At 41.6% G+C, this 13,887-nt stretch overlaps 1 protein-coding gene across 6 annotated transcripts in view; it reads right to left on the reverse strand.

The window, feature by feature from the left end:
• Positions 1-750: 750 nt before the first annotated feature.
• The window catches only part of LOC115570791 (C-terminal-binding protein 2), a 108,591-nt gene continuing 95,454 nt past the window's right edge, over positions 751-13,887 (reverse strand). For 5 of the 6 annotated variants that reach the window (XM_030399522.1, XM_030399523.1, XM_030399520.1 and 2 more), the window contains 5 exons: positions 10,171-10,385; positions 8,679-8,809; positions 6,206-6,333; positions 5,577-5,694; positions 751-2,660 (listed from right to left, as the gene is read on the reverse strand). In XM_030399522.1, coding sequence (XP_030255382.1) covers positions 2,480-2,660; positions 5,577-5,694; positions 6,206-6,333; positions 8,679-8,809; positions 10,171-10,385 — 773 coding nt within the window. In that variant the 3' untranslated portion in view covers positions 751-2,479. Of the gene's footprint in view, positions 2,661-4,348; positions 4,424-5,576; positions 5,695-6,205; positions 6,334-8,678; positions 8,810-10,170; positions 10,386-13,887 lie in introns of all 6 variants that reach the window. The other variant, XM_030399521.1, reaches the window with a different exon arrangement.

A 13,887-nucleotide genomic window follows, 5' to 3' on the forward strand; every position in this document is an offset into this window, starting at 1 on the left:
AGAAGTATCCATCTGAAGGACATTTCTACAAGCCATTTCTGAGCAAAGCTAACCGAACCTCACGTCTTATTAATATAATTCAAAGGCTATTAAACCTGATCAAATTCCCCTTAAATTCATTAAATCTGAAAGTCAAGAGCCTGTAGAAAATACAGGTGTGTTAAATTGTAGGACGTAAAAGTAAAATACTCAAGTTATAAGTCAGATACCTGAAAATGTACGTTTAAGGTGCACTTCGTGGTTTTAGTGAAGAAAAATTTTAACTCTTTGTTTTCATGACTGAATAAACAAACTGACTTTAAAGGACAACACATTTCATACTGTTGGCTGCCACCTTTCTAGCCTCAAACAGTGTTCCGGGGAACTTTATTTTCCTTGTTATAGAAATAATCAACGTATTATTACTTCATTTGTATTGTAAATATAAAAATTCAAAATGAGAGAGGTTATTTTACAAAACTTTTAAGTACAAATTCTTTGAGTGTACTTAATTTAACAGTTTCATAAATTAACCTTTACCCTTGTTAACCTTCATTTACTCATTGTTGGATTTTAAGCTTCACTGTGGAGCATTTTTAGGAATTCTTGCAGTCACACTTCATGTTCGGCTCTCAGGACTGGTTTATACTCTGGCGCCCCCCTGTGACAAATATCAAAGTTAAACGACGACGCACACGGATCATGTTAGATGACAGTCATCACTACTGCAGAAAAACAACATGCAGGACAAAAAGCGTCAGCACAGACAGCTGGTTTCTCAGAATCGTATCTTTTTATTTGAACTGCACTGAATGCTAAATGTTCACCTTGTACAAGAAACAAATACAAATACTCACACTAAAAACAAAAACATACTGCTGGCTGCCTCTTCTGCTATTGTCGGGACACTAAGTAGGGAGTTTCTGCTATTGCTCGTACAGAGAACAGGATGCCCCAAAGAACCTGGCCTTCAATAGAACAAAGAAAATATAAGAAGGAGAGAAGAGTGAGAGAGAGAGAAAGAGGGGGCGGATCACATAGGACTATGGTTATAGGAACATTTAACTAGGCAATACAAATCTAACAGGACTCTTCAAAACTCTTTAACACCAAAAAACGTGGGATGCGCCTTGTATATAAAAATACCACAATGGAGAGGGGATGAGGGAGGAGAGAAAATATCCAGACTAACCGGATTAGTCTATCTTTTTTTTTTTTTATCCTCGAAGACAAAATTCTGGGAATAAACAATATCTGCAAAAAAGTGTTTTCCTGAGTCATTAAGAAATGAAGTTTGCTTTAACCCTTTCCTGTCTTCAGCGGGAAATGTGCTCAAAGAAGCGAGGAGGGGAGGGGAGGATGGCGGGTTATCGGATTTGTGCGATGAAAGCGATCTGTTGTCCGTCGGCAGAAATATCCGAGGAATCATCTGAAGTCACACCGACTTCCTTATTATTTTTTTTGTCCTTCTATGATTATAAAAAATGTTTTCCTTCATCACAGCTCACAGTCACGCCGACACATCATCACATCAACTCTTCACAACTAAAAGAGAAAAAAAAAAAGCAATACTTCTCAATCCATATAACCTCAAAATTCAGCTACAATCAAATATATAAAGTGAGTGTTTTTTTGTTGTTGTTTTGTGTCAAAATGTACTGGAGCAACTTGAGCTCTCAAACCCCTCGACGCTGTGTTGAAGTGCCCTCAAGTGGTGAGATCCTGTAACTGCAGCTGTGGCAGCCGTCATACTTGTACGTTATTCCTGCCAGGAAAGGGTTAAAACCCACTCTAGATTACTAGAACTGATGAGCAATCTTTTCCTTTTTATTTGACGAATGATAAATATATATAAGTCAATAATCCATTTTTAGTCATTCACACTAAAGATCGAAAGAAAAAACAAAATTAATAATTCTCTTCTGAGGCATAATGGGGGGCCTAAACAACACACATTAGTTACATAAGGAGGGTTGGAGCAGGTGGGGGTGGAGGAGAGTCGGGGAAGGATTAGGAGGGAATCGGGGTGGAGTTGGGGAGGGGGGGAGAGAGTAAGGTCCAGTAGCACATGATGCCAAAGTTTTTCTCTTGTTCGCCCAGCGGTGTGTTGAGATGCGGGCCTAACGTACCCATGAGCTCTGAGGTGTAGAGGGAGGCGGGACAGAGTCTCATCGGGTTGATCCCGGAGCACTAAAAACACTGGACTCTGTGTCCACAATCATAGGCATGTCCCGAAGAAGAACAAAAAAAAAAAAAAAAAAAAAAAACATCATCAAAGAGTAAAGTCGGTACTGAGCCCAAAGAGACAGAGAGTAAAAACTAAAACGTTAAAAGTACAAATTCCCCCGGAACACTTCGTTTGTTCCCAGTTTGCCGACTGATTTAACAGGCAGCCCGCTTGTGTTGCTTCACTGTCTCTTGGTCCCAGTTGGTCGGTTTGCTTTGTGATTGGTTGGTTCTGAGTGTCGACGGGCCGGGTTGACATTTTTCCCTTCTGCTGCTATTGCTCGGTGAGGTGCTCTCTGGTCTCGCCGTGTTTAGAGGGCTGGTTGGGCGACGGGGCCTGGGAGGGGTGTGTACCAGAGGGCAGGGTGTGGGCGATGGGCACCCCACCTGGCACCATGCCCTCTAACGCCCCCGGCATGCCGCCCGGAGCCACTCCAACTACACCCGGCGGGTATCTGGGGAGGTGGAGAGGTCAGAGGTTAGCGTTCGTAGAGTGTGGCGTGCTCACAGCTTTAACAGCTCACATTCCCAACACCGTGAAACACAAGATTCTCTGACATCTAGTGACACTACTGGCTCTTTTCTGCCACAGGAACTTTTTCATGGAACTCTTTCAACCTGCCATTAAAATAAATCTTTCTGATGGTTTCAGAATGGTTGAGGCTGATTAATTTATTAAAAAAAACAATAATATGATGCCAGCTTCTCAAATGTGACACTTGAAAGTAAAAATATCTTTGGTCGGACAAAACAAGATATCTGAAGATGAAACCTTTGATTGGCACGTATTCTAAAATGTTCCACTATAAAAAAAATCAATTGAGAAACCTAGAATAGCTCGTTTGTACTCGCTCAGATACAAGCCACTGATCTGTCATCAAGATCCGTGCATTATTCTCTGAAAAATTACTGAAAATGGCAAAAAATCTTGCAATATTAAAGAAATTTTGAAAAGAAATCCCTCGATCTATCAACACTAAGCTAACTGTTCTTATATAGTTTGTACTTGAACTGTATAATACACAGAAATTACACTCAGCAGATCCTACTGAGATACCTGGTTTACAGGTGCTTTAACTTTTTGTATCCAGTCTTTTAAAAAAACAGTTGAAATATCAACTGCATGATTTTATCGTAACACACTTTATAATCTCACCATGTAATTTTTTTTTTTTTAAAAATAGAAGAATCTGACCTACATTTTTAATTGTTAAAACACAAATGTCACTCAACAGGTTAAGAAACGAGCAAGCTCAAGTTGACGACTCCAAACTGTGTTTACAGACCAACGATTTATGATTCAAAGACGTTCAGTCCACAAAAAGCGGCAAGTGGTCACATTTAAGAAGCTAAACTCATCAGATGCAAAGATTTAATCCTTTATGGGTATAATTTGCCTAATTTGTATGGTTCCAAAAAGGTAGTGATTCAGTTCCCGGGGCTAATTGGTAGAAAAGAGCCATTTCATTACAATATTCTGGGAGAAAATGCTAAAATATTATGGTGCCCCCGAAGAGTCACGGTGGGAAAACTATTTTGCGTTTCCTCAGAATAAGTTTCCTCTGATCCACAGAGAAAAGGCGGAGCTGTATGATAATAAAGTATTATGTAGCGTACAGCTCTCCTTTTCTGTCGTATTTGCATGAGAGTGTTGCCCTGGAAACTGCCTCGGACTGACAGCTGCTCCTATGGATCAGAGTCAAAGCTAAAATATTACAAGGAAACGCAAAAAGTACTTTAGAATGAAATCCCCCAGCGTGGCCCCCTCGAGGGGCTCCGTACAATAAAACCATTCAACCAGAGAGAGGGGGGAAAAGGACGATGCAGTTCAGAGACATTTACTTCAACAGAATTCCCCGATAAAAAAAACACCCGTAAGAAGGAAAACCACAGAGCATGACTCCCATCCATGAAACCGCATCTGAATAGCTTCACGTCATGCTACTGGGACACTCAAAAAAGCCACATTCGCTACCATCCATCTCTACTTGGTGTTCAGTCAGACAGGTGAGTACTGGGGGGGAGGGGATTGTATAGAGGGGGGGGGGAGACACACATCAGGTGAGCTCAGGTGAGAGGGGTTCTGATCCGGGACCTCCAGACAGAGAGAGAGAGGCTGCGGGCCCGGATTGGTCGTATTTACCTGCTCCTGATCTAGGCATTAATTTTGTCTTGGGGGACACAGGTTGTTACGGCCGGGAGAGTTTGGTTCACCTGGCTGCGTGGAAGAAGCACATGGAGGTGGACATGCTGAGATCAAGAAGAGCCCACAGGGGGGACAATGTGGGCAGAGAGTTACCTTTCTACGACTACAGAGGACAGTTAGAGAGGGGGACTAGGGTCTAAGTCAGGGTGGTGAGGTCATTAAAAAAAAATTAACGTAGGGGCAAAAGTGAATAAACATGGCATTTTGCAGAATTTCCTTTTTAACATAGCAAGAAAGGCAAATAACAGGGATATTATTAGCAGTAATAACTCAACACAACACCAGTTACCAGCACAAGTTACCCTCTATATTAAGGTCATTGTAATAAGGTAATGAGCCATTTAAGAGATAGATAATTATTAGCAATTTTATTGGTTAATAAGCCAATAAACAGGTTGATTAAAGCATATAATGAACATCCTCATCGTTAGATTATAAGACATTTATAAGCACTTTAAAGCCAACTGAGTTTCACCAAGCTTTTTTTGTTCCTTTATTAAGATGAATTCATATCATATTATGCATTTGTTAGCAGTTATATATGCACTTATTCATGGTAAATTATATTTTTTGGCAGCTACCGGATCTAAAGAGAGAACAGTGCCTTATTAATGAATCTCTTAAAGAATAGAAGAATTTCTTAAAGGCCGTTTTTGGGGGGTTTGCCTTTATTAAATTGTGTAATTTATTATTAATTGTTGACAAGTATGTAGCATAGACTGATGCCACACCGCTGCATTTATAGCCATGCACCCTATCACAAGACCCTGTACCATCAAAATGACTTTGAAGTGGTTATTTCAAGGTGAACAAGTTACTTAATGTTACCTTAAATTTAATAAATTCACATGTAATGCCATTATAAACATTTTATAGGCATTTTTTAACGTTCTATGAACAGCAAGTTTCTTATAAATGTCTTATAATCTAACAATAAACATGTAAACTATACTATTATCAACACAGAATGTTAATAAGCATTTTATACAGACATTAAAGAGCCTATCACCTATTAACTAACTTATTACAAGGACCTTAATATAAAGCATTGCCAAAGCACTGACAGGGGTATAAAAGTCATTTTAAAACATTTTGATTATTTCTGAAAATGCGTTCAGATTTTAACAGTAGCTGAGATGGAGAGTTGGATGCTAACTAGCCGTACCTGTAGGCAGCCCCGTTGAGCTCAGGGTGAACGCCTGGTTGATCCATAACGGCCCATGGCGCCGTGGTGACGAAGAACTCCTTGTTGACGCAGTTTCTTAGGCTGTCTGGGATACGGCCTGTCATATCAGCCACACACACACACACACACATACGCACACACACACACAAACAGATGAGTTAAAAGCAGCCAAGCACACCAACATGAATCACACGCTCTAAAAAGGCCACGACTTGTTACAGGGAGTGAGTGACCAGCCGACGCCAAAGTGTTAATGAGTTCAGACCGCCAAACGTATCGGGCTCGGATACACAAATGCAAATTAAGATCATTTAACAATGTGGATGTTTTGTGGCGGGCCAGCCTCTGGGCGCCGCTTGGCTCTGTTCTACATCAGGGAGCTAATGATGACATCTATTAAGAGGTCCAGATTTAATAGAGGCTGCCCAGGAGCTGCTGAAGTGGAAATGTGACATCTGGGAAAGAAAGACGTGCAACAGGTCACATAGACTGAAGCTGAGCAGTGTGGTGGGGTCAGTGAGCCTGACTGTGACGCAGTGGAAGGTAGGGAAAAGATTTAATGTGTTTGTTAGATGGCAGAATGATTTCAAATGTGTTCACGCCCGTACCGGTGATGGCTCTTCGGATCTCGGTGGCAGCCGCCTCCCTCATCTCCAGGGAGGCCTGCTCGCTGTACCAGGCTGTGTGCGGCGTGCAGATCAGGTTGGGAGCGTCTTTCAGCGGGCCCTGAGCAAAACTGCAACACAGACACACACAGGGTAAGAAGAAGAGTAAGCAAAAGACAAATGAGTGAGAGTTTTTAAAGTGCCGCTCCATTAAAATGTGTTTTGGCTATTGGTGCTTCATTTGTGTCTGACATCCACTGTGCGGGATGATTGATGATTTTGACGACAGAAGGCTGTTTTCACATCCGTCTGCCGAAGGAGGAGAGTTTAATTATGTCCACCTTAAATCTGAGTTCAACACGCGTATGTATGAGCAGGATTTTGTGACATCACAGAAAGTTTTGAAGCACATCGTGGTCCAGGATTGAAATGAAAAGTAAAGATCACTCACAAATGTAAAGTCATTAAAAACAATATGTGAGCGATGGTAAATGTAAGAGAGCGATTTTTGTCGGATGAATTACTTTATTTTTAGCATGGATGGACACACAGTTGCTAAATTTCACAGCCGATAGCGGAACTGTGACACTGGATTATCTGTCCGTGGAGCACCATCACTTCTTTGACAGTACAAGCTGGCTGCATTAATACGTCGCCATGGGCAACTCTTTGTGTTTAGCTTCATGGGACAGCATCAAATATGACAGATGTTATTCATTATCAGAGTTTCAGAAAGCCCATTCATGTGCATCAACGAGTTTGTTATTCTAACTAATTCCCATTTAGTTTCTTTCTAAAACATCAAAATGCTTGTGCACAATTTGCATGACAAGTGTCCAGAAAAAAAGATGGCCTATGGGAACAAAATGCCAGATTCTGTAATTCACACAGGCCACAATCTACTTCCTTATTTTCCAGAACTTCCCTCCTCTCATCTCTGCCCTCTCATGTGGCACTGGAAAACAGATCAGCTCCAACAACCTTTTTTCCTTGTAAAACCTCGCCTGGTTGTGTGTTCGTGTTTGTGTGTTCGTGTATGGTACGTGATGCCTCAGCAGCGCCCTGAATCAGTGTCGTGTCGCGTGGGATGGAGGGCCGGAGTTATGAAACACTCCCCTGTTGACACATTGGGTCAGTGGAGCATGAGCTCCAGCTCCATCGGGCCGAGTTTCAGACTTCTTCGAGCAGCTGAGCCAGCCGGCCAGAAACAAGCAGCCTCCAAACCTCCCTTACTGCCCATGATGCGTGAACAACACATCAACACCAGTTACCCCCTGAGATGGGGAACATGGTTCTTAGAAAGGTGGAAAACTGGGAGGCGTGTCAAGTTGCCTGCCCTTGGGCAAGAAAAAGGAGTGAAATAGAAACGGAGATTAGAGCTCAAAGCTGTACTACAGCGACGGGACAGAAGGATAACTTATTATGGCCTTGAAAAGATTTATTTTCAATACAAATGAAGGAATTGCTGATAACGAGGGAATGACAGCGCGTTAGAAAACTGTCTGTCTGCTTCCGTGGTTACACGCCTGCGACCAGAACAGCATTTCCTACTAGATTTATATGTATATGTGCGTGGAGTGAAAATTGTGGGATCTTAATCAAGATTAAAGACATTTCCTGGAAGATCTTTCTGCTCTTCTCCACTCTAGCGATGATGTCACTGTGTTATAAAATCTGAAACAGACGAAAACTTTCCCAAAACATTAACCGTGATTGCGTGTAAATCGTTCAAGCTATCAAAATAACTGTTCAGGCCACTGAAGTCCCAACTCTGTTACTTAAACCTTGAATCACTTTTTTATAATAAGTTATATCGAGGCAACATGGCCCGAAAGAGGGCTGGGTTTGAACTCCTTTCATGATGATTTTCTATTATTTCTAATGGGAAAATTATTCACATTTTCGAGACATTTGCAAAAGTGGTTTGGTGAATTGCTACCTAAAGACACAGCATACTTTGTCTTTCATTACGCACGTCTTGATGTATTTTTTGAATATGCTGTAGCACTACTAGTCTGCCAGAAAATCATACAGAAGATGTGGGAATAATAAGTATGGTGAATAATTTATAGTGTGACATTTTTTAAGAACCGTTTCGGTCGTCAGAAGTCAGAAGCCTACGGAGGAGAGGATACACTCTTTGTTACACTTCTCTACCCTCAGCCATCCACCTGCACCTTCAACTGTATTCAGTTTCCTCTGATGGGAATAAAGTGAGCTCTCCATCTCCTAAATTCCATTACCTGCAGGGCCCTGATGGAGCCTTTCAGAAGAGTATAAGGTGTCTTTAACTCGTCATGTCTGCCATCGTTTCCGCCTGTCTCCCCCTTCAGCTGTTTAAGGTCCTCTGTCTCTCAGTCTGTGTGTAATTTGTTGCTTCATACACACCCGTCTATTTCCCTGTCTGTGAAACGTTCATCCGTCAGTCTTTGAGAGGTTTTTTTTTTTTTTTCTTTAAATGCGTGTGTGCTCTTACGTGAAGGGCTCCGTCTCGTGAACGTCCAAGGCGGCTCCACGTATCCTCCCCTCCTTCAGCGCCTGGGCCAGGGCCTTCTCGTCCACCAGGCCTCCCCGCGCGGTGTTGACCAGAAACGCACCCTGACGCATCTGTGGTGCACAAGACACATAAATCCCAACAAATCAACGCGGAACAACCAGAGATACAGCCAGTTGTTTACCGACAAATGAGCACATGTGAGCGTGTTTTTTGTGCGTCTGTCAGCCTGGCAGTCAAATTAATCTGTTTGATCTTAAGTGGGACATCAATCTGGATTTGGATGTCTGCATTTGAGGGTCTTAAAAGATATTACACGAGACAGATATTGAGAAGCGGGAAAAAAGAAATCGGGTGACACCTTTTGTTCTGTCTGACACCTGAAAGATTTAGAAAACAGACAGCACCTTGGAAAAAAATACTGTCAGATGTGGGATAGAGAACAGTCTTTATCCTTAAACCAAGAGATGAAGTGAAGGATGAAGGATGAGCTCAAAGATGAGGCAGCGCCACCACCCCGCGCTGCTGCTTGTGGAGGGGGGGGGGGGGGCAAAAAAAAAAAAAAGGCACAACAAAAAGTGTAAGAGGGAGGAAGAAAAAAAAAATCAAATGAATATGCTCAGAAGAAAGTAATCCCTTAATCTTGACAAAAGCTGAAATCCAGGGGCATGAAAAGCCTTTACGCTGGCAGGCAGTCTTTTATTAGGCCTTGGTGGTTTTGACACACACAGAAACACACAAACACACACACACACACACGTTTCCACTTTAAGAGCCGCGAGCGACTGCCAAGATTTTTGGTGAGGAAAGAGAGGAAAGTGCTCTTTCATTGCAGCACTTAAGAGGCAGCTGAGAATCTTAAGCTTTGGAAAAAGACACAGAGTTAACTAGGTTAGGCTATTACCCTACACCCACTTCTCCTCGCGCACTGGAACTATAAGAAGGGGTGCACGAGAGGCAAGACAAAGGCGGTGAGCAGCGAGTGGCGGCGTGGGGTGATATCGACCGAAAAAGGAGACGCTCCTTCGGCCTGTGCAGTTCTCCGCATCCCCTGCAGGTGTCACCCCAGGAGGCGCCTCCAAGTGCAGTTATTGACTCAGAGAACAGCACTTTCCCCTCGCAGTGCTCTCAGCCCCCCTGCTGCGCAGCCTAGTCGATATATTTGCTGTAGCCGTGGGCTGCCGCTAATTGCATTTGACAGAGCAAAGGAATGAATTTGTGTCCAGCTTTGGTGGAGCTTAAGATAAAGAGCAGGGAATGTGCAGGCAGAAGGCTGCTGCCGTTTCCTCTCTTCTGTTTTTTTCCCTGCTCTCGCTCTCTCTCTTTCTCTCTCTCTACCGACCGTAATGCTCTTTAGGACAGCCTCCAGGCTGACAGAGTAATAATACACCGGCAGCTCTGCTTGTCTACCTGCTAGATATCACCGCATTAAACCCAGGTCAGGTCACAGCTGCTCAACGGGATGTGTGCGTACCTGTTTGATGGTGAAGTCGTTGATGAGGTGGTGGTTGTGTTCGTTCAGGTTGCAGTGCAGGGACACGCAGTCGCTCTGGTAGAGCAGGTCCTGCAGGGTGTAGACGCGCTGCACGCCCAGCGAGCGCTCCAGGCCGTCCTGCAGGTAGGGGTCGTAGAAGATGACGTTGAAGCCGAACACCTTGGCCCGTACCGCCACCGCCTGGCCCGAACGACCTGGGGACGCACGGACAGTGAAGAGAATTACGTTTATTGGACGAGGAGAGGCATTTAGACCGTCAGCCACAACATTAACACCTCTGACAGGTGATCATCTCGTTAAACAACCATCAGCTATCTTTTTCCAGAATCGCTTCATTGTTAATTCAATTCAAAATGTGCTTAGAGGGGATTATTTATGACCACAGAGATTTAAATATTTCAGACTTAAAGGGTAGCTCCACCAATTTTACACATTAAAGTGAGCTTACACGTCTTGAAGAGTACCCTAAAAAGCCTTTTGTGGATCCAGAGGAAGCGGCATGTATTCTGATAAATCGGCGTCAGTGGTGTCACTCAGGGGCTACGTTGCATTGTGGGTAATGTAGGTGCCAGGTTTTGAAAAGTAGGTCTTCACTCCTGTAAAACTGTTGGCCTCATTGAGGAGAGTTCAACAAATAAATGATCAAAATCGATACAGCAGAGCCGGAAATATAACCTTTTTCATTCCACAAATTCTTCTACCCTTTTCAAAACCTGGCGCCTAAATCACCAGCAAAGCAACTACGCCAATAAGTGACATCACTGGAGGTAATTTGGAGATTACGTGCAGCTTCCTCTGGAGCCGCAAACGCTTGATACTACATATGAGGTAGTACTTTTCAAGACCTGTCGGAAGAGGACTAAATCTGTGGAGTTACCCTTCAAAAATAACAAATAATTTCCTGCCAGGACTCAATAGTGAGTGATGTTTACATATAAACACAATCAAGTAACAAATGACTACAGACAGAGTATTAGTAAGTGTAAGTGTGTTCATTTCAGACACAGAAGTGTTTAATCTGTAATGTGAGAACAAAAAAAGCCTTTAGGACAACTCAAACACCAAAAATGGGCGAATAAAGTCTCAATCAAAAGTAGTTGTAATCAGTAATTCTACTTCAAGATGCATAAATATATATAGAGAGAGATATGTAAATGTATATAAAAAGCTCTCACATATGATAGTTGTATGTTCATATTTGCAGACAGTTGCTTTTACATTTTAGCACTTTATTTTATTATATACTTACTCACTCTTGCCACATTATCTGTCTCTATTTAAATCTTATTTATATTACAGACTGATATTTTCTATTCTAGATGAAGAAACTGTAACAAATGCGATTTCACCCCCTGGGATCAATAAAGTAATTCTGATTCTGATCACCCATCTATTACAGTGACTGAAAATGAGAGAGAAGCATAATGATCTTCAGTATATATATCTTTTTACTATAATGACAGGAAGTAGAGGGCAGTCAGCGCTGTAATGAGCACTACTTCATGCAGTTAACATCCTTCCTGTTGAATGCACAATGATGGTGACGGAGCGAGGTATAAATAATAACTATAATTGAGGCAGTTTAAGTGAGTCTTTATTGGTGAACTCGTCTGGAGGGTGCGGACATAAAAACCCAACTAATAAAGCCATCAAGTTTTTAAAGTGATTTCTATCAGATCAAAGCAGCCTTTTCTCTAATATTCCACCGGTTTGTACTCGAACGATCGCTCTGCTCCGACATCCTGTTTTAACAAATTATGTCGTATTAAGGAAGTAATCCAGAGGAGATAAAGGAGAGATGTGTAGATGTCGGAGATAAATTGATTAATGAGCGGTGGAGGCAGAATCTTTTCAGTAGCATGTGAGGTAACTTGGTTTCTGGTCGAGGCTGTGAGACGGTGAATCAGAGCGAGTCTGTAGTACATCAGCGTCTCCCTTCCGTCTCTCACAGCCATTTGTTGTGTGGGCTGTAAGAGAGTGGACGCCTGACTCTCGCTCAGCTGAGTGAGAGTGATGGAGAGTTGGATGTTGCTGCTTGTGGCAAAAAAAAAGAAAGATCGATAAGGTCCTTTACACTCTGAAGATCCTCTCTTTGTGATGGAGCATAATGTCCCGCTCTTAGGCTGTATCATCATGGAGAATCTCTCTCTCTCTCTCTTTTTATTTTAATCTTTTGCACTCTCAGCCAATAAGACGGCAGCATGAAGACTTGGTAACAACAGCCTGTAATGCTTCAGCAATCACTCAGACCGTTTTATCTTCATGTTGCCTTGATTATCTTTTTTTATTGTATCAGCCTTTTCCTCAACTTGACCTACGTACCAGAATTCCCTTTTTACAAGCATGAACCTGTTGCACTCAGCCGGAGAATTAGTGTTTTTCCAGTCCGGTCGAGTAGATTTACTGAGGATGCTGCAGGGGTGTCGAAATTGGCATCTCGGCTTCCGCAATAAGGATTTTGTGACTGTTGGAAAATTGGTGCAAAATGGTGCCTCTTTAATTTTAAGTCTAATTCTGCTCTACTGTAGCTGCATGTGAAAATATTACAACATTATTTTTGTTTTTGTGTGGATTTTCCTTTAATATGAAGATGCCCAAGAATCAGGAACAGTTAGTCTTCCATCTGGGGCAGCAATTAACTTTTATAATAATTGTTGATTATTGATAAATTACTTTAGTCCAAAAGAATTTGAGGAAATGTTTAAAAATGTTCCTCAGTGTTTCTAGTTTGGTCCATAATTCAAAGATATTCAGTTGACTGTCACTGCAGAGTAAAGAAACCAGAAAATATTCACATTTAAGAGGCTGAATTCTGAGAATTTGACATTTTTGTTCACTTAAAAATGTCAAAAAAGTTGCCGATTTATTTGAAAGTCAAAGTATTTCTAAGCCTTCCTTCACTTTCTTCCCACACCAATCAATGCCACTAAAAAGAGAGAGAATATACTCAGGCTGACCTGAACATTTTTTACTATTAACTCTCGACAGCAGACTTGTTGCTTTGTGTTGCTCATTTATCCACAGTCAAAGGACAAGGACAACCCTTATAAATGGGAAGGCCACAACACAAAGATTTGTGAAATCAACCCGGTGGCGGTCTTTGGTCAAGGCCGAAATGAAGAGAAGAATGCTGCTTTGTTAAAAATAAATAAATAAATAAAATAAAATGTTATTGTGTGCAGCTGGCAGTCAGAAAAAAAATTGTTGGTGGAAATCTTTTTGCTGTGGATTTCTCCTGAACAGATTGAATTCGTGAACTTTTACAAAAAGCTTTTTCGATGTGGTTTAAATCAGTGTCATGATATTAATTAAGATACATTAAAGTTTGATATATGAATCTGTATGTGCGATTAGTGTAATGAAGGGCTGGAAGACTTTGGTTATAGTTTAGTTATAATTTTCTATTATTGAAATAATTAAAAATAACAAAAAACGTTAGTATCGGTCCAGTATGAACATGCAAAGTTGTTGTGCATAAACTCAAGATTATGACTTTCTTTCAAAGATATAGAAGTCTGAAATTATCTGTTATCTTATTGGCATCAGCCATGGGTTATTAATGTACAACAATATATATAGACAATACAATATAACTCAGGTTTAATTTGAGTGTCCTTTGAGCTGATAATATAAGAGAGCATTAAAGGTGGCTTCCCCAGATACAAGTATTGTGCCCTGATCATTTACACAGAAATG

This window comes from Sparus aurata, chromosome 20, assembly GCF_900880675.1.
Source record: "Sparus aurata chromosome 20, fSpaAur1.1, whole genome shotgun sequence".
NCBI classification, from domain to species: Eukaryota; Metazoa; Chordata; class Actinopteri; order Spariformes; family Sparidae; genus Sparus; species Sparus aurata.